Source organism: Petaurus breviceps, unplaced genomic scaffold (assembly GCF_028583685.1).
Source record: "Petaurus breviceps papuanus isolate PSGF00001 unplaced genomic scaffold, PetGlider_PUasm1.0 91041, whole genome shotgun sequence".
Lineage (NCBI taxonomy): Eukaryota > Metazoa > Chordata > Mammalia > Diprotodontia > Petauridae > Petaurus > Petaurus breviceps.
The window spans coordinates 14588902-14611383 of record NW_027187400.1 but is presented as its reverse complement, the minus strand read 5'-3'; the positions used below and the strand labels follow the sequence as shown (position 1 = coordinate 14611383).

The 22482-nt window shown below is 44.6% G+C and overlaps 1 protein-coding gene across 1 annotated transcript in view; it reads right to left on the bottom strand.

The window, feature by feature from the left end:
* The window catches only part of EMC1 (ER membrane protein complex subunit 1), a 40205-nt gene extending 17787 nt beyond the window's left edge, over positions 1-22418 (bottom strand). The window contains exons 1-14 of the mRNA XM_069079154.1: positions 22274-22418; positions 10470-10594; positions 9830-9895; positions 9533-9626; positions 7983-8111; positions 6937-7063; positions 5389-5538; positions 4917-5084; positions 4304-4375; positions 3445-3507; positions 2718-2840; positions 2134-2230; positions 1412-1534; positions 32-231 (exon numbers count right to left, since the gene is read on the bottom strand). Coding sequence (XP_068935255.1) covers positions 32-231; positions 1412-1534; positions 2134-2230; positions 2718-2840; positions 3445-3507; positions 4304-4375; positions 4917-5084; positions 5389-5538; positions 6937-7063; positions 7983-8111; positions 9533-9626; positions 9830-9895; positions 10470-10594; positions 22274-22413 — 1677 coding nt within the window. The 5' untranslated portion in view covers positions 22414-22418. The remainder of the gene's footprint in view (positions 1-31; positions 232-1411; positions 1535-2133; positions 2231-2717; positions 2841-3444; positions 3508-4303; positions 4376-4916; positions 5085-5388; positions 5539-6936; positions 7064-7982; positions 8112-9532; positions 9627-9829; positions 9896-10469; positions 10595-22273) is intronic.
* Between the last annotated feature and the right edge of the window lie 64 nt (positions 22419-22482).

Here is a 22482-nt window from a genome sequence, read left to right as displayed (position 1 = left end):
GTTGGGCCTCGGAACCCTCTCCTCTCCTCACCTTGCCTGAGGCTGTCACCATCACCACCATCTTCTGAAGATTGAACTCATCCCTAGCCAGGTTGTCAATATTGATCTCATTCTTGATCTGACTTCGAGGTTTCCGAGCATCATAAAACATTTTCCAGAGGTGGGCGGTCCAGGCCTGCAGCAGGATGAGCTGGGAGGACAGGCGCTTCAAGAACATCCCCAGAAGGCCATCTGGAGGGAAGGAAAGCATAATGAATCTGGGGGCCAGGCCAAATGAAAGCAGGGAATGCTTCTGGGGATGGCTCAAGTCATTCACACACCAGCTACCAGCTCACAACTCCTTCCCCAACCTGAAGCTCCAGTGTCTGATGCAAACAGCCTGGCAGGGATTCGGAGAGGAGCAGGTTGAAGGACAGAGGATCAGCCAAGCAGGGTGATAGCCACATTGTTAACAGCTCCACCATTTTATTCTCAATTCACTACAGTCAAGAGGCTTTTGCTGTCCCAGAATTCTTTCCCTCACCATGAAACCTCTCCCCTCCTGCTCCCAGCCCCCCGTCACTTGTTGCTTCCCAGAGGGTTCCACCACCTTGTTATCACTGAAGCTAGCCTTCAGCACATCCTCAGACTCTAGAATGGAAGACCCACCCAACAAGCCCTGTCTACATGACTGGTGTTGGTGCTTCCCTCTCAGCTCAAGGAAAACAGGAGTGATTGGCTAAGGGAACAGTCCCAAGCACAGCAAGCAGCGTGGGCTATTCTGGCCCCTCTGTAATGGCAGGGTTTGGGCTCCCCCCAACAATAATCCCAGATGAGGAAAAGCTGCCAAAGAAAGCTAGCAATGTGAGCAGGCAAGAGGCAAGAGAGCAGCAGAGAGCAGGCTTTACCTTGAATGGCTGGATCCAGGCGGCGGAAACAAAGAGGGAGGGTGAATTAACCCTTAAGATACAACAATGGGGGGAGGGGACGGGGACAGGAGCAGGGGCAAGGCCAGTTTTGACCCCAAGCACTGTAAGGGGTGGGAGTGGGCATGGCTCTGGAGGCCACACGACAGGTCCTCAGAGGAAGGCAAGAGTTCACTGCCTTGGTCATCTGAGACTCTTGGCATCGTTTTCTGTGAGGAGTGAGGCTGGAGTCCAGCTGAAATGCACTCACCACCACCTTCCCCTCCAAGGAATAAGGCAAAAGGCAGAGGAATAAAGGCATGGCCACAGCCAAGTTGCCTTGGCCAGGAATAATGAGGCACCTAGTCCTGGATCTAGGAAGATAATGATGCAGGAGTGGGGAGATGGCTTTCTTGGCCTTAAGTCCAATAGAGAAAAGGAGAAACATGCTCATCCAACTTTGGTGGCTCCCAGAAGCCCCTTCTCCTCCAGGTCCTCCCATGCCAGGAGGATAACATACTCCTCACCTGCCTTCTTGCCAAACTCTCCTTCCAGCTCAGCCTGGGCCCCAGTCAGGGGCAGGTCTACCATCTCCAAGCTCACTACTTCTGCCAGTGACTCCTCTCGGCTCCACAGCAGCATTTTTCCAGCTGGGGAAAGATCCAAGTCAATAAGGCAGAGCCTCACCTCCTCTCCTTTACTAAGAAAAACCCTGCTCCAGGGCCCACAATCACAATAGCCTGTGCTCCAAAAAGAATGGTCTAGGTTTGTGTCAGCATTTAAGGGACTGCCAGATTCTCTAGGCTTGCCAAGGTGTGCTAAGAGGGCTGGAGCCCAAGCAGCAGGCCAAGAACCAGGAATGTCAAGCCTGGAGAAGAGCAGGTCTTCAGGCAGGTAAAAGGGTGACTGTAAGAAAGAGGCATCATCTTTGTTCTAGGCTGAGCACGAGGACAGAATCAGAGGGTTTCTAGATTTGGGGCAGATTTTGGCTGCTACTCTGTGGAAAAGCCTCCTCTCAATGAGAGCTATACACAAGCAGAATGGTCTCCTCCAGAGCCAGTGGGCTCCCTGTCACAGGAGGTCTTGGAGCAGACACTAGAGGAGACGGCTACCCCAATGGGTGTCAGACTTCATGATCTCTGAAGACCCCTTCAGCCCAGAGAATCTAATATTCTAACACTGAGATAAAAGCAAAGGCAGATGGGAGAAAAGGCTGCTAGTGTGAATGGGCTGAGAGGGCCCTACTTACCCAGCTGCTGAAGAAAGAGGAGTAGGTGGTCATCTGTTTGTACCAGAGCCCGGTAGCCCACTGAATCATCTTTTTTCAGGAAGACCTGGATATACAACTGAACAAAGGGGCAAGGAGAGAGAGCAGCAGTCAGCACAACTCCAGATTTCAAAATCCAGGGAAATGTTAGAGATGGGGGCTGGCTAACAGGAATGGCCCAAACCGGTACGTACTGCACAGGCCCCAGTGAAGATGCTACTTCCTGTAAGAAGCAGCAATGACAGTGGTGTCTCTACATTGGTTCAAGAACTTTCCTTCAAGCTCGAGGTACTTTTACAGGCATTATTTCATTCATCCTATCAATATATTCCATTAGATAGAAGTCAGATTAGTTCCTCCAGTTCACAGATGGGGAAACTGAGGCACAGAGTAGTTGACTCATTTAAATTCAGATAACAAGTCAAAAGGAAAGCCAACATTAAAAACCCTGACCAAAGATTCCTAACCCAAGAGGGAAAGTTTGCTATAACCTTTCCATTCTCTGGCCTTCAGGGTATTCCATCAAAGTGAAATGCCCACTGACATAGGGTCCTCGCCCCACTCACCCTCTCAGGCCGGGTGCCATTCTGCTCCAGGCTGAAGGTGACTGAGGTGTCAAGCAGTCGCCTTCCAGTCTCCGCCAAGTACAGGTTAATGGTGTAGGTTTGGTTAGTGCAGACAAGGGCTTCCTGAGGAGACAAAGGGCACAGGATCCAAAGAGGTCAGAAGGCTGGGGGCTTCTGAGAACGGGGACCCAACATGTGGATTCAGGGAAGAGCAACCCCCAGCAAAAAAGGCTGAGTTAGGGGTTTAGTCATCAATCAGTACTGCGTAGGATGGGAGAAGTTCACGGAGCCAGAGGAGGCAGGGCCAGTGAAGGGGATCCATCACTGAGACAGAGGGTTGAAAGGTCAAAGGACCACTCCAGGGACTGAGCACTAAGCGCTGGCCAGGGTCATATGTCTCACTTGGTGAAAGCCCAGGAACACCGCTCCACTTTACCCACTAGCCAAACTCCCATAACAGACTTAGGTTTAAGGGAGGAAATGAAAGAGGGAATGGAATGGGAAATGAAATCTAAGAATTCTCATTTTCCAAGTTATCACCTCCTTCTAAAGCAGATGTGGGGAAATGGCTTTATTCATGTTCTCCTGGAAGCCCTGTAAGAAGGCGGACACAGACCCGGGAGCTGGCAGGGGCCCCATGAGGCGGGAATCTCCGCAGCCTTTTCTCACAGCCCAAACAGACGGCAGGTTCTGATGGCTCAGAGCCAGCTGCCTGATCCTGCCTCACCTGTGCGCTAGACTGGTCTGAAGTGCTCTTTGTCGGTGTCTCTTCAACACTTCCACCTTTTTGCTAAGAAAGGAGGAAAAAAGAAAAATAGTCACGTATCATCCATGAAAACAAACGTTCCTTTCCAGAGTCTTCATTAGTAAGTTGAGGGGCAAGCCTATTTCTCATCAAACCTGGCATTTTTATATCATTCCCACCCATAAAGCCCAACCTAATGCTTCCAAAGAGCAAGTCATTTAGCCTGTCTGCCTCAGTTTCTTCAACTGCTTAAAAAAAAAAAAATGGGGATAATAACAGCACCCAGTTCCAAGGCTGTTGTGAGGTTCAAATGAGATAGTATTGTAAAACACTTAGCAGAGTGCCAGCACACAGTAAGGACTTAATAAATGCCAGTACCCCTTCTATTCTCAATGAAGTCAAGCCTAGCTTTCATCTAGCCAACATGTACCATATTCTTGGGCCAGGGTAGAACCAAGAGCCCCACAGGCCTCAGAGGAGATGAACACTCATCCCCTGGAAGTCCCCAGGGCTGAGGTTCCCTCTACCTTGGCTGAAGTTTTGGTGTAATACCCATGGCAGGGGTGAGGAGGAAGCCTGGGGTGTGGCCCCAGCTCCAGCTGGCAGGCTGGCTAACCCAGGCACGTTGTCTGAGCACTCCATGAGGGGAGGATACTTGTGTTAGCTCTCTTACAGGGTGGTTCTAAGGGCAGGGCTTTGTAAACCTTCAAGTATCCCAGAAATGGGAGAATTCTTATTCTCAGGGAGCTAGCACTTGTCCATCCATCACCAGTGATTATCATGTTCTGCCCTCACAGTCACAGGAGGAAAATCCCTCTTCCTCCCCAATGCACACACTCACAGTTTCAGTGCGGCAGGTCATCACAGCAGCCACAGTCTTCTCCCCACTGGTACCAAAGCTCACCAGAGCAGTCTGGGAAATAGGAAAGGGTCAATTCCTAAATGACCTTCATTTGCCAATGACTCTGGTGGGATGACACCTCTCCAAGAAGGCTCACTTGGGCCTGGCGTTCTCCAAGGAGCCCCATTGAGGCCTAGGATTGGAAGAGCCTCCAAACCTTTTTGGAACTCAGCCTAAAGCTAGAAGCCCAAATCCCAGCCCCAGCACTTAGGAAAGGTCAAAGCAAAGCACTCACTATTGGAGAGGTAAGATCTCAAGATTATTCTCCCATTTCTGTGGCCTCCTGGGTCAGTAATAACCATGCAATTAGTTTCTTTGAAACCAAAAAGGTTCTAAAGTATTTTCCTCTTCCAAGAGGAATGCTGATGGGGAATCAACTTCTACTGCCAAGGCTAACAATCCAAACCAGTTCACGCTGACCTCAGGAACAGACCATTGACTTTGAGCCTCAGGAAAAATGTCTTTCTGATAACAGAGCCCCCAAAGCATACATAACTCAGTCCCTTGAGCTGGCCGCCCAGGAATCCCAGGAAGCACTAATGATGCTTCTTACCTGTGGGAAGCTGCGGAGCAGACTCAGGCCTTCTGGGCGATGCTGCAGCAGAGCAAAATGGCTGGGGGCCAGCTGCAAGAAGAACTGCGACCGGGAGGCACTTGTGGGACTGGGCTGGGTGGGCAGGACCCAAGGCTGGAAACCTTGGCCAAATTCAAGCTCAAGGGCCTGGAAGACAGGAGAGAGAAGTAGAGCAGCAGCAGCCAAGGGCCCAGGCAGCAGGCAGGGCCAACTGTGAGCAGGTCAGGAGAGCTAGAGTCTGAGGCAAAGCAGGTTGCCCAAGGGGAAGCAGATGGCACAGTCACTCACAATCCACAGAAACCTGACCCTTCTTGGATGCACCCAAGCTCAGCTCTGGTGAGACTGGCAAGCCAACCCTCCATGAGCCTGAGAGATGACTTCTGCCCTTCCCACTCCAAGGCCAGGTGCCCAACAGGTACAAGAAGGCGAGGAGCATTCCGTCCTCTCTTACCTGTAGCGGGGTTCTTTTCATCTCCTCCTCTGTCTCCAGCGCCAAAGTGAAAAGAGAACGTGTGCCTGGATCAGGGCACACCAGCACAGCCTTGCCCACCACACCACAAACCCCACTTAAGCTCTTCAGCCATGGTGCAGAAACCCTGACCTGGGGAACAAGACAGAGTGAGGGTCTGTTAGGCCACACTGCTGAATGAAGATACAAACATCCTACTTTCAGCTAGATTATTGGCCAGTCCTGGGATTTCACTGGTGTAGGAAACTCCTGGTGAAAAAACACCTGCCAATGCAAATTAGTACCTGTTCTGCATGTTAGTCTCAGAGCTTGTGTCTTGTCTCTGGGCCCAGAAGCAGCACATGTCAGAGATGGGAGGTGACCCCAGGTATCACTAAGTCCTGAAATCAGATTTCCCTCCATCCACTACTCCACATGGCTCACTTGGATTAACTCTACACTAATGTACCCTACTCTTCTGGAGGGAAAAGATCCCACCTCCACTGGGGGCACAGGACCTCATCTCAGAGGAAGGCATAGCTATACCACAATCCTAACCCTTCTCAAGTCCCTCTCCAACTGGACGTAAAATCATTTACAGTGTAGTTGTCAGAAAGAACAGATTTGACGTAAATACTTTACATTCGAGCTACTACTACCAACACCTCACAGTGGGAGAGAGGAGACCTCTGTGTACCCTACCACTGTGCTGACAGAGGAGGAGCATGGCCAGGTTCCAGCCCAGGCTGACAGGCCTCAACACAGCCCAAGGACGGTGCCTGAGACCCAGCCCAGCTAAAGTGTGGCAGGTTCCCCAGGCTGAGTGTAGGAGAATGAACCTCGAGGCCACAGCGGCTCTCCAAAGGCTTGTGATCTGCATCGGCAGAGGCCGTACCTATGTACTGAGATGCCAGATCCTTGAACTGCACTCTGCAATTCAAGGAAAGGAGCACTGGTCTAAGAGTCAGAGGACTTGGTTCAAGCCTTGGTTCTGACACTCACTAGCTGTGTGATCTTGGTCATTTCTCTGAATCACAAGGTTTCTCTTCTGTAAAATGAAGCTAGAGGCAGTGCAGCCTAGTGGAGAGAGCCACCACCAGAATGAAGAAGGCCTGGGCAGAGTCCCATTTCTAACATGTACTGTGGACCTTGGGCAACTCTCTGAGACTCAAAGCTGCAGAGAAGCTGCCAGTGTGCACTGGCAGCAGGAGATTCTTGAGCAGCAGTTCCCTCTGCCAATGACATCTGACGTCTGGACCCAAAGAACAAAAAGGAGACAACTGGATTACCGACCTACCTGGGTTACTGGGAGGAAAGCACTCTGCAAATCCTAAAGTAATCTATAAATGTGAATTATTCTTACTCCCCTGTCAATGTCTTTCTCTATGTTTACCTGGATATGTATGCCTTAACGGCAAAGACAACTTCCTCTGCCTGGCACAGCCACTTCACCCACCCAGCTAGATAACCTCCCTCATCCCCATCCTGCAGGCTGCAAATAGCCTTGCCATTCCCTCCCAACCACCCCTAATGCCCAGTACCGAGATGTACCTGCTGAACCATCTCACCATCTTCCACGTGAAAGGTCACAACATTCACGTGACTGTTGGGAACAACCCCCAGGACCCACAACACTCCAGTGCCATATGAATACACCATCTGATACTGGACGCTCTCACTAAAATAGGAGAGAAAAGCAGGAGACAACAGGCTCAGCCTCAGGATCAGACAATTCTGGGTTGGTCACCCCAAGCCCACGGCCATACTTACCACCATTTAGAGCCACCATGATGAGCTCCAGGGATCCCACCCTCCTTATGGCCACCTCTCCTGTGCTATTCTTTTCAAGTTTTCCCTTTTCAATGCCAAGATCTTTTTTTTTTTTTTTAAAGCAATCGGAGTTAAGTAACTTGCCCAAGGTTACACGGCCAGTTATTTCTGGGTGTGGTGGTAAGTATCTGAGCCCGGATTTGATCCCAGGTCATCCCGACTCTTGGGCCAGTGCTCTTACTCACTGAGCCACCTGGCCACCTCTAAACAATTGGGGTTAAGTAACTTGCTCAAGGTTACACAGCCAGGTGTTTCTGGGTGGGTGCTAAGTGTCTGAGCCCGGATTCGATCGCAGGTCATCCCGACTCTGGGGCCGGTGCTCTTACTCACTGTGCTACCTGGCCGCCCCTAATGCCAAGATCTTTGAGAATCTCCTCAGACCTCCTCTGCACCCACACTGGACTACCCAATGAGTAAGCTGTTCCAATCTTACAATAAAACAGCTTCCTGGGTTCAGTCAACTGAGCATGCTGGGAACCAGATTTATCAATAGACAAGCATAAGTGAGTTTTCTCTCCCTCTCTGAACTTTCACTGCCCATGAAGAAATGTGATGTGTGCTTCCCTCCCTGCAAAGTGACCTCCAGGTTCAGCCAAGTCCCAGGGGCATGGACCTAAACAAAGTCAGGCATTAAACCCTGAACAGAAGATGGACCAATAATAAATGTTTTCAAAAAATTGGCGGGGAAAGAAGAAATGAAAAGGTCTTTGAGAATCATGAAGAAGAGGATATGACAGTCATTGGAAGGTCAGAGTTCAGGTCCCCACCTTTTCGGAAGCTGTTCCACCCACTTCTGGTGTCCATTGGAAAGGTAATGAAGAGTCAGTGTGGTCTTCTTCAGCACCGCCACATATTTCACTACATCTTGCAAGCCCACCAGGCTGGCCATCTGAAAACTGAACACAGCAGAGAATAGGGGAGATTGATCCTGAGGCTCAACTGTGAGGGAGGTCATCTGAGGGTTAATCATTTCTTCTTGCCTCTCTCTCTAAGAAGGAACACACAACCTCTGAAACATCCAAATCCAAGGCAAGCACTCCCATAACCTCCCAGAGCCATACAACAACAAGAGGTTCCAGTGGAGGGAAGGGAAGGCCATCTTCAAACCCACAGAGAATGGTCACTACAAGGCAAGCCAATACTGCTGCCGCCAACACTGATGCTATCTTTCTAACAGCCTCAGCTTCTAGCTTCTTTCTATCCACCAACCTCTCTATCCATTAGGATGCATAATCAGACGAGTAAAGCAGAAGCCAAGAGCTACATGTGATCCCAGAACAACATCTAAACAGCAATCCTAGGAAATCATTTAACTCCTGTGGTATCCATCTTTCCCTTGCAATAAGACAAAACAAAATCTGCCTGCCTTCCAAGATAAGGAGAAATGAACGCAAATGCTCCCAAAACCCAATCAAATACTTAGTAATACTTGTAAGCAAATACAAAGACTCAGGTGGTTTCTTAGCCTGACATTCAAAACTGTAGGTAATGTTACCTTTCATCTGCACATCTATTTTATTTCTAAAACTTGGACGCCTACCAAGACGAGACCAATGTAAGGACCTGCCCTGACATGTCCTGGCTGTGTGACTGTGGAGAAGTCCCTTATCTTCTCCGAGCTCACTTGTTCATTTATAAGGCAGAGAGGAGAGTAATTATACAACTTGCCTCATTGGGTTGTAGAAGGTGAGAATTTGTAAAGCTTAAAGTGTTAATTAAGTTTCAGTTATTATTATTTTTTTTAAAGCAATCGGGGTTAAGTAACTTGCTCAAGGTTACACGGCCAGTTATTTCTGGGTGTGGTGCTGAGTATCTGAGCCCGGATTTGATCCAGGTCATCCCGACACTGGAGCCGGTGCTTTTACTCGCTGAGCCACCTGGCCACCCCTAAGCAATTGGGGTTAAGTAACTTGCTCAAGGTTACACGGCCAGGTGTTTCTGGGTGGGTGCTAAGTGTCTGAGAGCCCGGGATTCGATCTCCAGGTCTTCTCAACACTGGAGCCGGTGCTCTTACTCGCTGTGCTACCTGGCCACCCCCAAGTTTCAGTTATTATTAATAAAGATCCATTTGAGAATTATACAAGAAAAAAACAGTATCAAGTACAGAGTTCTGCACAAAGTACTCAATAAATGAAAAGTAATATATCAGTTCTATAATCCCAAACATTAGGCACCAAGGGCTGAGTGTACAGTGTGCTAATTTCTGTAATTCCTGGGGAAATATCCAAGAGGTTGATGGGAACGTCCAACCACACCTGTAATTTGGTGAATTACAACCAGTCTTGTTTCAACTAAGATGAAACAGCCCTTCCCCTACCTGCCAGAATCCAAGGACATCTCCCAGTTCAAACCTCCAATGTTGGTCTCCCAGGAACGCAGGATCCGGCCCCCATTGGATACAGTGAGTGCATCTGGAGAAGAAAAGACCAAAATTATCCCATTGCAACTCAGCAACCTCCCAAAGACTTGAGGGTACCCTCTCTGATTGATGAAAGCTATTACAAGGGTACTTAGTCTTTTCTCCTATATAAACTGGAATTGATCCCCAAAAGGAAACAAATGTTTGAGGACAAGGAGACACTACCTGTAGAAAACAAAGACTATCTCTGCTTACCTTGCCCATGAAGAAGCATGGCATCAACAGCTCCCTCTTGAGTTCCCTTGTCTACATGGCGCCACACTAAAAAGCAATAAAGGAAAACCCTGCTCTCAGAAGTGGAACTGAGGGAACACAGAGACCAAGGATGACAAGCATCAAGACAGAGAACTTATCTATAGAGTAGTCTCTACTGAAGTCTCTACAGGGGTGGGATGAGAGCAGAGGCTAGTAAAGTCATAAGTACTGTTTCCAAATTTGTAAAATAAGAAAGTCGATATAAACTAAACTTATTGTAATATGGGGAAAGTCAAGTTGTCAATCACTTTCCAGAAATTTAATATGAAAAACCAAAACCTAAATAGATCAAGGTAGCCTATGAAGCTTAGGGGAGAAGACAGTCCCTTAACACAGATGTGTGCAACACAAGGATGAAGCTCGGTTAAAGGCATCTGGGACCTCAAATGAGGTCTGATATACACAGGAATAAGCCCCAAAGGCTGGCTACACGGCCATATTAAATATCTTTTCAAACATGCCAAGATGGGGGAAAAATACAAAGCCGATATATCTTCTGGAAAGTCTATCCCTGCCACTGGGTGTACAAGGTGCTGGCAGTTCAGCCCCAGGGGGTGTAAAGCCTGCCGAGGTCACTCACAGATAGCCCCCGTTCGGGAGTTCAGTGCTGCAATCACATTCTCCTCCGTAGCCACAACCATCTTCTTCGATCCAGGGGCACATTCCAAGGAGGCAAACTTGAGCTTCCCAATATACTGTTGCCTCCTGAGGATGGGAGCAAAGGGGAGAGCAAGAACTCAGTTAATATTACAATATTACTTTCAAAAAAATTTAACAGAACAATACATATGCAGGGTATTATCAGCAACATTACTGAATCTAGGAATATAATCACTGGTTACTGAGGAGGCTTATTTCTAGATAAGGCAGAAAAAACTAGAATATGTTCAAGAACAAATAAAATTAAAAAGAATATCTCTAGACCTTCATTTTCTCATTTTGGGGAGGAGAAAGATAGGCTCTAAGATCCCTTTCAGATCCATGAGTGAAGGAAGCACAACATAATAGAGAGAACACTGGAATGGGGAGCACTGACTCTGATCTCTCGCCAGCTATGTGAACACTTTTAAGTCACCTTGCATCTCTGAATCTGTTTTCATATATATAAGATGGGCATGACCGTTACTCTGATTTTTGCAAAGAAAGTGCCTTATAAACCACAGAACACTATTACTAACTTAGATAATTATTATCATGCCTTTAGCAAAGAGAAATTTGTAATAGTTTCTCCTCTGACTTAAGGGAATAACTTAGATAAGATCTCCAAAGTGCTACACAGGAGCCAACAGCACAATTCAGCATTAAGAAAAAGCTACCAGCACCTCAGTAACTGACAGGCACCGATTCCATGCACAAAACTGGGCATGCTGACTAATGTTAGAGAAAAGATGTTGCTCTCAATGAGTCTGCAATCTAATATATCTTCTCTTATTATCACTGGATTCTCAAAGACCCTGAAAAGGGATTTGATTATAGCATTAAAATATTTTTTTTACAAGGTTAACAATTACTAACATAACATTTCAACATACAAAACAAACAAAAAAGAACTATCAACTGGTTAGGTAGGTTTTTATGAGAGCATATTAAATTTAATACGGGAGCAACATTTTATGTCTCTTTCTAAATTTCTTATTGTTTTCTTCGATGGATTTTATTGTTTTAGTGATATTCTTGTCTTAAAAAAAAAAGTTTATCTATCACTACCTTACCCTCTCCTATAAGCAGAAGCCCTCCTTTGTAACAGATAAGAAGAGTTAAGCAAAACAAAGGAAGCCCCTTTATGAAGTCATCAGTAATGGACTGCAGCCATTACTGGCCTCCCTTCTAGCCCACAGAGGATCAGCTGGCTTGCCAAGGCAAAATTCAAAAGATCATTCCTATTTTCTATAGGATGCCCTCATTAGTGCCTACAGATTCAATGACCATCTCCAATCAGATGACTACCTGAACTATATATTCAGCCCAAGTCTCTCATGAGAAAGAGTCTTCTGGTTATTTCCTTTGAGGACAAGAATGAAGTAAAGGAATGTCAGACAGAGTTGGGGTTTGCACATGTCCTGAGACCACAAACATAGTTCTGAAGGCCGGACAAGAACCTTGAAATGCTGGCCAACTGGACTTTGATGAGAATACTGACTGGGTCAGCACCCTGGGTCAGTTAAATGTAATGGAATATGAATCTAAGCAATAGAAGGGCAACAAAAGGGTTACAGGGTGGTCCTACTTGAAATCTTTATGATAATCAGCTTAACTTAATAGAATGAGTGGCCTACCTTCAAAAAAATTAATCCAATACACCAGTAGCCAGAAACATTTCAGTGCATATGGTGCTGACCACCAAAGTAAATAAACTACAAGTGTGCATGAAATGGATTCGCGAGATAGGAACACTCTCGTTATGTACCAATACTATATCATGACAAAAGCACAAGACATAGTTTCATCTTGATTGAAATCTAGTTTCACGCTTGACTGTCTTCTGTTCTCAAAGAAAACCAAAATGACATCACTATGTTGGAGTCAAGGTACAGTGTGTCCTACTATGACTGATCAGACTAATACAAGCTTGGAAGGCTCTACCACAGGTTGGGCACAAATAGTCCTTATGAACATCTGGAGTGGAGATGTATCTAAATTTGCACATCTCTTCTCTTTTGTGCTACTGCAATTCTGCTTTGCTTATAGTGCCTTCTTTGATATGGGCACTACATACTGGGTGGCCCTGTGCCAGTGTCTCCCCTGTCACACAACTGATTCCAAAAATCTTCAGAGAGACCATGTGTGTCCTTGTATCACTTCTTCTGACTTCCATGTGAGTACCTGCCCTGTGTAAGTTCTCCGTTTTTTATTTATTTATTTATTTTTAGTTTTCAACATTCACTTCCATAATATTTTGAGTTTCAAATTTTCTCCCCCTTCCTCTCCTCCCCCCTCCCCAAGACTACATACAATCTGATATAGGCTCTACTTATTCATTCATATTAAACATATTTTCACATCAGTCATGATGTAAAGAAAAATTAGAACTAATGGGGGGAACCACGAGAAAGAAGAAACAAAACAAAAGAAAACAATAAGTGAAAAGGAGAGCAAATAGCATGCTTTCATCTGCATTCAGACTTCAAAGTTCTTTCTCTGGATGCGGATAGCATTTTCCATCATGGGTCTTTTGGAGTTGTCTTAGATCCTTGCATTGCTGAGAAGAAGTTAAGTCTATCAAAGTCAGTCACCAAACAATGTGGTTTTTACTGCGTACAATATTCTCCTGGTTCTGCTCATTTCACTCAGCATCAGTTCATGTAAGTCTTGCCAGGTTTTTCTGAAGTTTACCTGCTCATCATTTCTTATAGCACAATAGTATTACATTCATATACCATAACTTGTTCAGGCATTCCCCAATTGATGAACATCCTCTCAATTTCCAATTCTTGGCCACCACAAAAAGTTGCTATAAATATTTTTGTACATGTGGGTCCTTTTCTTGTTTTTAATTATCTCTTTGGGATACAGACCTAGAAGTGGTATTGCTGGGTCAAAGGGTATGTACAGTTATATAGCCCTTTGGGCATAATTCCAAATTACTCTCCAGAATGGTTAGATCAATTCACAACTCTACCAACAATGCATTAGTGTTCCAATAAAATAGTCTTTCTGGCAAACGTACATTTGGCATTCAAACAACCTGGACAGCTCATTGGAGTTATACTCTCTGTAGCAGAGTTGAATGTTTAGAAATTTAGCTCAAGAAAGGACCTCAGTGTCTGGTACCTTATCCTGCCATGTGATCTTCAGAATCTTCCTGAGATAATTCAAATGGAAGTGGCTGAGTTTCCTGGCATGGAGCTAGTAGACTGTCCAGGTTTCACAGGAAGACAACAATGAGGTCAGTACAAAAGCTCTGTTTACCTTCAGTTTGGTTAAGTAATCTAACTACCTCTTCTCTCCCACACTTTTTTTCAGAGCCTCCCATACACTGAGTGCTTAGCCCTGGCAATGTGTGTGTCAAATTCTTCATCTATGTGTACATCTCTGGAAAGTATACTGCCAAGGTAAGTGAACTTATCCACAGCATTCAATATTTTTCCATTTGCTTTAACCAATAGTTCAACATATGAATGGGGTGCAGTGCTGGCTGGTAGAGAACCTCTGCTTTTTTTTTTTGAGGGGGGAAGGTAGGACAACTGGGGTTAAGTGACTTGCCCAAGGTCACACAGCTAATTTTTGTGTTAAGTGTCTGAGGCTGAATTTGAACTCAGGTCCTCCTGACTCCAGGGCTGGTGTTCTATTTGCTGCGTCACCTAGCCGCCCCAAACTTCTGTTTTCTTGACGTTCATTGTGATGGAGTGCTTGCATGCCTGTACTTGGACCCCAATTCCAAAATCACATTTCTCCCTAGTCTCAAAGCACTATCTCTCCCAGCTCCTCCTTGCCCCAACAACACTGTGCCTAATTATTCATGAGTGGGCCCCAGTCAAATACTTATCTCTCTCTCCCTGGTACAAGCTGCACCTGTAAGAATTCCTCTGGATTATTTATATCAACTCCTTATCTCATTACATACATTCTGGACTAATCATTATGTATACTTTAAGCTTTAGATATATGTATACTCCCAACACCCATCTTGTCAAACAAGACATTGACAGGTGACAGACTGGGCATTCCTCAGTCATTCTTAACTGCTAGTTGTGATACCTCCAGGTAAGCCCCCTTGGGCTATTTCCCAGTGAACTCTGAGTAAAACACCTGCTCAGCAGATACTAAAAGTCCATATTCCTTTAAAAACTGACCACTCCTTAACCACTCCCTAATCCCACCCTGAATCACCTAGTTAACATATCTGGCACAAGTTTTACTATAGAATATAAACTTTAACTGTATCCCTCTAAGGTTGCAGGTTCTCTAAGAACTCCTGTCAGCTGCAAAGTGTAACAATAAATCTTTGCCAACTTAACTTCAAGAATGTTTGAGTTGGCAAATTCATTACAGCCAATCCTCTCCTGTACTCTGGTCTTTGAGGGATCTCTGAATCCCCCACCTTTCAAACCCCATCAATTGTTAGACCAAAATTAGCACAAGCAGCAGAGAATCAATCCACATTTTGTTGCATCTACTCCTCAGAGGCTTTAATGTGTTCATAATCAAAAACCCAGAGTAGATATTGGAAAGTACTTAAATCTGAAGAGGGGGAAAAATAAAGACACTGAAAATTAACACTTAAGACAAATTCCAGAAGACAAACTCAGAATGGAATTTTTAAGCCCCCTTTGTCACGGCTATACAAATGGCAGACCAACTATGCCAAAACACAGAAATTCAAAAAAGCCGGAATCTGCTATCACCATCATGAATAAATGCAATTCTTCCACAATATCTGACCAAGAATGTAAAAACAATTCAGGACCTCTACACATAGAGTATACTGCAGCTGCTGCCACAGTAGAAGCAAAGGAAGAAAGATGGAACTAACCAGAAACCCCTCTTAAGGTCAGCTAATCAAATACCACTATGGTGAATGTAACTTGAGAAAACTAGTGAAGACCTAAGGTAAGATACTGGGAGATTACATGAATTTCTAGTCAGTATAGATGATAAACTCCAAAGACCATATCATCTGATTTAAAAAAAAAAAAAGAAATATCAAGAATAGAACCCAGGAAACAAAAGTAGAGTAGAAATTCTTGCTTATAGTATGAGGCATTGTGCTAAGTGCTGAGGAGGAAAAAAAAGGCAAAAACAATCATATCTGTTCATAAAAATGGAGGTATTTATATTAGAGATTATGATCAGGTAACTGCCACCAGACAATATAGAAACGTTAAGGTTAAGGAGACTTTTCTGTTGTTGTAGATTATACAATGAAGTCATAGAAACTACAACATGTCACCACAGGCTGCAAAAAAACGTAGCAGCTACTAGATACCTAGAAAGACACAATGAGGTAGCCAGACTTGTCCACCAGCAGTTCACTAACCTGTATAAACTAAGAAACAACAAAATCTTCATACTATAAATATTAGCCCCAAAAACATCATCAAGAATTTGACAAATAAAATCTACTGGAAGTAAAGCATCATTACAGACAGAAGTGTTGGCCCAAATACCCAGACAGAATAGTGACCTATAAAAATCTAATAATATTTTTAATATCTGTTATTGAACACTTCTATCTCCAAATTACGTGGAATGAAAAAAATTTCAAAATACCAACTCCAACTGTGTGAGAAAAGCATGAGATACAAGTTATCTTGTAATCCTATCTGCTACCGAAGATGTCCCAAAAATGCTTTCAGTGAGTCTACAAAAGATAAGTGGACATCCCAATTCTCTTCTTCAAATAAAAAAAATATTTTTTTTAAAAAGATCATATTATCCACCTGGGTCATAGTCTAAAAACATTAAAAATAAAATAACAATAGGCTAGCAACTTGCTCTTGAAACTACCCTACCTGAAACCCCTCAGAAAAGATGAGAAGAATGAAATGACTTGTTATAATAGCTATTTACATGTAACTTTAAGGTTTGTAAAGCACTGCACCTCATTTCATTTTATGCTCTCATCTGACTCGTCTGATCCTCACACATCCTATGAGCTGGTACTATCGATATTACCACCCCCATTTTACAGATAAGGAAAATGAAGCTAGGAAAGTTCACTGGATAGTATCAAAGGCAGGACCAAGGTTTCTTCCGTCTCCAAGTCCAGCACACTTCTCACTATACCATATTTTTTCTACAGGCCTCAGTTTCTCCACCTATAAAAAGGGGAGAACAATCTCTTCTTGCTACCGCATAAAAATATATAGTTCTTATACTTTAGTGATCTGTGATTTTGTTGATCTTTTCAACAATACTTCCTGCATAACTTGGTGGATGGCATTCAGAAGTTGCTGTGGACAATGAGCTCAATAAAACAAAGCCAGCATGGTCTATTAAAGGGCAAATACATGAAGGATTTCTAGTTTGAAAGGACCTGTCAGAGCTTGCGCTCCACTGGCACAGCCATCAGAACCCAAAGTCACCGTGATGCCATGATGAAGTAATTGAGCAAGGACTTTTATGGAGACACGGGAAAACATAAGAATCCATGAAAAAGAACTCAGAACTTTTTTTTAAAGACATCAAATACATATGAATATAATGGAATATTTTTAAAATAAACTTTTATTTACATGTATTTTTATGTCACTTCCCCTTACCCACCACACCCTGCTTAGAAAACAAGTCTTTATTAAACAAAAGAATAAAAAAAGAGGGGAAAAAAGTTCAGCAAAATTAACTAACCCAGGAAAAAAATTTGACAGGACCTGCTGAGTTCCATTCCGTGGTCTGCCTACCTCTGTAAAGAGGGGAGGGAGGGAAGAGCCTTTTCATCTCTCCTCTTCCCAGCAAATTTGGTTATGACTATTTCTTCTCATTTAGTTTCAATCATTGTGTTGTTCTTTCCATTTACAATGTTGCAGTGGTTATGTACACAATTTTCCTGGGTTGCTGACTTCAGCACAAAAATTTAATTAAAGTCAATGGTAACAGTTACTCTTAGGAACAGCAACCCTGAGGGGCTTCCCCTCCCAGCTAGATTTTTTTTTTTCCAATTAAAGGGGCCAGCCCTTGACTCACTTCTTAAAGAGGTCTATTCACTGAATGGGCATTACTTCACTCTAAGTGAGAACCTGAAAAAGCCTTAGGCTAAAGGCCAGGGTCTCCACATTTCATCCTGGGTCATCTCCAGTCATCCAGATCACCGGACCCAGATGGCTCTGGAGGAGAAAGTGAGGCTAGTGACCCTGCACAGCCTGCCCTCCCTCCCTCAAATCAAAGTCAACTGCAAGTCCTGTCATCATTTCCCTGATGCCACGATCCTCTTCAAAAACAAAGGACAAACAGGACAATAAGTCTTCCCATGCTTATCTGCCATACTCATCATTTCTTACAACACAAGGACACCCCATCACTATATACATTCATGCACCGCAACTTGTTTAGCCATTCTCCAATCAATGGGCATCAGCTTTATTTCCTGTTCTTCCCTAATATAATGGGGTTATTACTGTCAATAATAACCTCGAAGAGAAATTCTGAGAAACATGGAAAGATTCGCATCAAGTTAACAATGAAGCAAGACTCAGAACAACATACACAATGACAATATACAAGAATGTAAATGAAAAAAGCACTAAAAGAAAGTGAAACTCTGAAAAGCCATAATGGGTAATTTTGGTCATGGAGAAACATAAAATGGAATCTATTTTCTCCTCTCAGAAGAGAGGTGGGCATCTCCGTGAAAGAACATCATGCCTCACTTCTGCCCTGGCTGCAGCACCTGGGGACTTCTCTTCCATGAGCCTTCTGTATCCCCATTCCTATCCCACTTCTGGCTTCCTGGGGTATGCATTCTTCCCCTGTAATAACTTCTTTCTTTTTTCTGATTTATATACCCAGTACTAGCACAGAGTTTGGCACATAATAGGTACTTAACAAATGTCTGTCAACTATTGACTACACACACAGTGAGACAGGGTCACAGTATCAACTGTTTTTTCCTGTTAAATTCTGCAACAACAGTGGACAGGGAGGTGTTATTCAAAAATGACACTTGTGTCAAAAAGTATATATTACATGAACCAAGGAAAATCAGCGTATAATGAACTGACGGATGATCAAATGCATCAAAATACCACAAAATGTGTCTTGTTAACAAAAGTATATATCCAAGTCATACTCCCCAAAAAGTTCACATATCACCTATATGTAGTAACACACTGACTCACTAACACAAAGCTCTCAACCAGAGGTGGAGAATCTGCAGCCTCTAGATCCTCAAGTGGGGCCCTTTGACGGAATCCAAATAAAATGATTTGTTCTATGAAGTCTGGACTCAGTCAAAGGGATGCACTTGAGGACCTAGAGGCCCACATGTGGTCTCTAGGCCCCAGGTTCCTCACCCCTGCTCTAAACCAATAGCAAATTAGAATATTAAAGATGAATACATAACACTATGGAATTACAACAGCCCCAGGTAGACTTTATCAAACAAGCTACCAATGCCAAAAAAATAGGGAAATAAAGGAAATTAAAATGAAATAAACCAACGTGGGGGTGGCCAGGTGGCTCAGCGAGTAAGAGCAGAGGGCTCCAGTGTCGGGATGACCTGGATCAAATCCCGGGCTCAGATACTCATCACCACAACCAGAAATAACTGGCCGTGTAACCTTAAGCAAGTTACTTAACCCCGATTGCTTTAAAAAAAAAAAAAAGAAATAAACCAACGTGAATTCTTAGAGAAGTTTAACCAACTTCTCTAACTAATTAAAGAAATCACAACAAGGAGGCCAAAAAGCTCAGAAACCAACTTGGCCAACATCTGTAGGTTTGGGATATTTCCTGTCATCTTTACTCTGTAAGAATGATTTCTTAATCTGGGAACCACAAACTGGTTTCTTAAAATATTTTTAAAAATCTAATATAATTGGATAATTGTAATCTTATATACTTTATTTTATGCATTTAAAATTTATTCTGAGTCCCCAAGGCTTCACCAGACTACCAAAGGGGTCTGTGATACACCAAAAAAGTTAAAATCCTTGCTCTAAAGGATTGTTGTGAAGATCAACTGACACGAGTGTTGGTAAATTGCCTCTCAAAACTTAAAGTATTATATCAGTTCTCATTGCTATTATTCTTTGCTAAGCACAAACACTTGGCATCCTAAGGTAACAGTAGTGTAGGAGAGAAACTCGTTTGCAAAACATTATGAAAGAGTATGGTGGGTAAAAGATGTCAAGTAGAATTGCCTCACAGAATATTGGAAAAGTAGCGGAGGTAAAAGTGTAAAGAAAGCTTGCAATGAGACCCAACCAAGTCAGAACATCATAAGGTTCTTTAAAAATGAAAGGAAAAGTTCACAACATAACTTAAATGAAAATGTGTTTTCCATGACTCCACAAGTATAACCTGTGTCAAACTGTTAGCCTTCTCAATGAGGGGGGCAGGAAAGGGAGGGAGAGAATTTGGAACTCAAGATATGAAAAAGAATGTTAAAGTTTTTATATGTAATTGGGGGAAAAATATTAAATTTTAATAAATGAAAGAAAAAGGACAACTGACAAGTGTCAGCATTTCCATAACATATCATTTAACACCAATCTTCAACATTACCCTTGTCTACATTTTGCCATATAAGAAAGTGGCATCACAGAAAATAAATGCAGGGAGGCTGGCTAAACCAGGCCAGAGTCAGCAAAAGTCTGTGCTGGGGGCAACAGGACTTTAAAAGTGCTCAAAGTGGGACTAATTTTCAGAACCTAAAAGATAAGATACCAAATGAATGAAGACAGCAATCACTACCAACCTTCACACCTTGCTCGTTGCTACACAATATATTTTTTTTTTGCAGGGCAATTTGGGTTAAGTGACTTGCCCAAGGTCACAGGGCCACCTTTTTGTGTTAAGTGTCTGAGGCCAAATTTGAACTCAGGTCCTCTTGACTCCAGGGCTGGTGCTCTATTCACTGCACCACCTAGCCGCCCCGACACAACATTTTTTGAGAATTATCCAATGCCATCTTGTGGGAATTTTTGATGAAAATAGGAAAAAGAAAAAGGTTTTCACAAGCCATTTCTATAGCAGATAATACCTTCATTCACATAAATGACTGAGAGGTACAGAGAACACAAGATCCTACTGTGTTTACTATTTGGTGATATAAAAAGCACTGAACTTGGTAGAGACAAAATGCAGCCTTGAGGGTTCTCCTCCAATAAGGTGTCTCCTGTGCACGTTAAGATTCCTTGATAGAAGAAATCATAGAGATAACTTATTTTCAGCAACCTCTGATCATCTGTATCAAGTAAGACATAAAATAGGAAAGCAACTGCAAGAGTTTGCAATTGTCATCAAAGACATCCTACATAAAGTCCAAATGGAAGTGGGATTTATTGAGGTTCTCTAGGTGTTCATTTGTGGTTGACACTGTACAGGGGGCAGATTACCTTTCCCAGATTTACAATGTATTACTACCCTTCATGCACTCTATGGTCCAACTAAACTGGTCTAGCTGCCAATCCTCCCACACAACTCTTATTTCCTGTCTTTGTGCCTCTGCACAGACTAGTCCAGGGGTGGGGAACCTGCATCTTCCATGCCACATATGACCCTCTAGGTCACTTTATGTGGCCTTGAGGCCACAGGTTCCCCACCTCTGGACTAGTCCCATTTGTGCCCCTCACTTCGGTCTCTTAGAACTCCTAACATCCTTAGAAACCAGGACTTCAGAGATGGGAGGGCCCTTAGAACACAGGATGTCAGAGCTTGGAGGGCCCTCAGAACACAGGATGTCAGAGCTGGGAGGGTCCTTAGAACACAGAATATCAGAGTTGAGAAGAGCCTTAGAACACAGGAGGTCAGAGCTGGGAGGGTCTTCAGGACACAGGATGTCAGAGCTGAGAGGACCCTTAGAACCCAGAATGTCAGAGCTGGGAGGGCCCTTAGAGCACAGATCAGAGCTGAGAAGAGCCTTAGAACACAGGAGGTCAGAGCTGGGAGGGCCCTCAGAACACAGATCAGAGCTGAGAAGAGCCTTAGAACACAGGAGATCAGATCTGGGAGGGTCCTTAGAACACAGAATATCAGAGCTGAGAAGAGCCTTAGAACACAGGAGGTCAGAACTGGGAGGGCCCTTGAAACACAGGATTTCAGAACCATGAGAGAACCTCAAACGTAGAAACATCAGGACTAAAAGCGATCTAATAATCTTTAATGTCAGAACTGAAGGGAACTTAGCACCGAGGGTGTCAGAGGTGTGGGGGGGAGATGCAAATCTGTGTGTTACAACAGAAAGAGCATTAGTTTTGGAGTCAAGGGACCTGGGTTCAAATGTCACCTCTGCCATTCCTTGACTTTGGGCAGGTCACTTCCCTTCTCTGGGCCTCAGTTTCCTCATCTGTAAAATGAGGAGCTTGGCCTCCGAAGCCGCTGAGCTCCCTTCCAACTCCACCTCTAGGTTCATCTCGTGTCTCACTGGGTGCACGAGCATGCCCTTCCCAGCCCCACGCGTGACCCCACGCTAGCCACCAGCTGCCAGCGTCCCAGGGGGGGAGGGGGGGATAGGCGGGAGGGGGAGGGGCTGAGCGTCCAAATCTGGGACGAGTGGAGGTGGAAAAGAGAGCACTACAGGTCAATGACCTCTGACCCCGGGTGACGTGCCTCAGGTCGGGAGAGGACGGGCAAGGATAACGTCCCCGTGATAACCTTTGACCCGCGCTCCTCCGGGTGCCCGGATGGTGACCCCTGACCCCGAGACTATGAGACCTGGAAGCCAAGCTGTGTACCCCCGCGAGACCCCTCCAGGCCCAGGGAGGTGACTTCACCCGACGTACGCACCAGTCAAACTTGCCCACTTGGTCTTCGTACACGGCCGTTACCGGGACCAGGAGCGCGGCCAAGAGCCACAGCCGAGCAGCAAGTGCCGCCGCCATGATGGAGAAACCGGCCGTGAGTCCAAACCGCCGCCGGCCCGGCATGCACAGCGCTTCCGGCTCCACAGGCTCTCCGTGGGAGAAGACGCAGGCGCGTGCGCCGGAGCTGGGCGT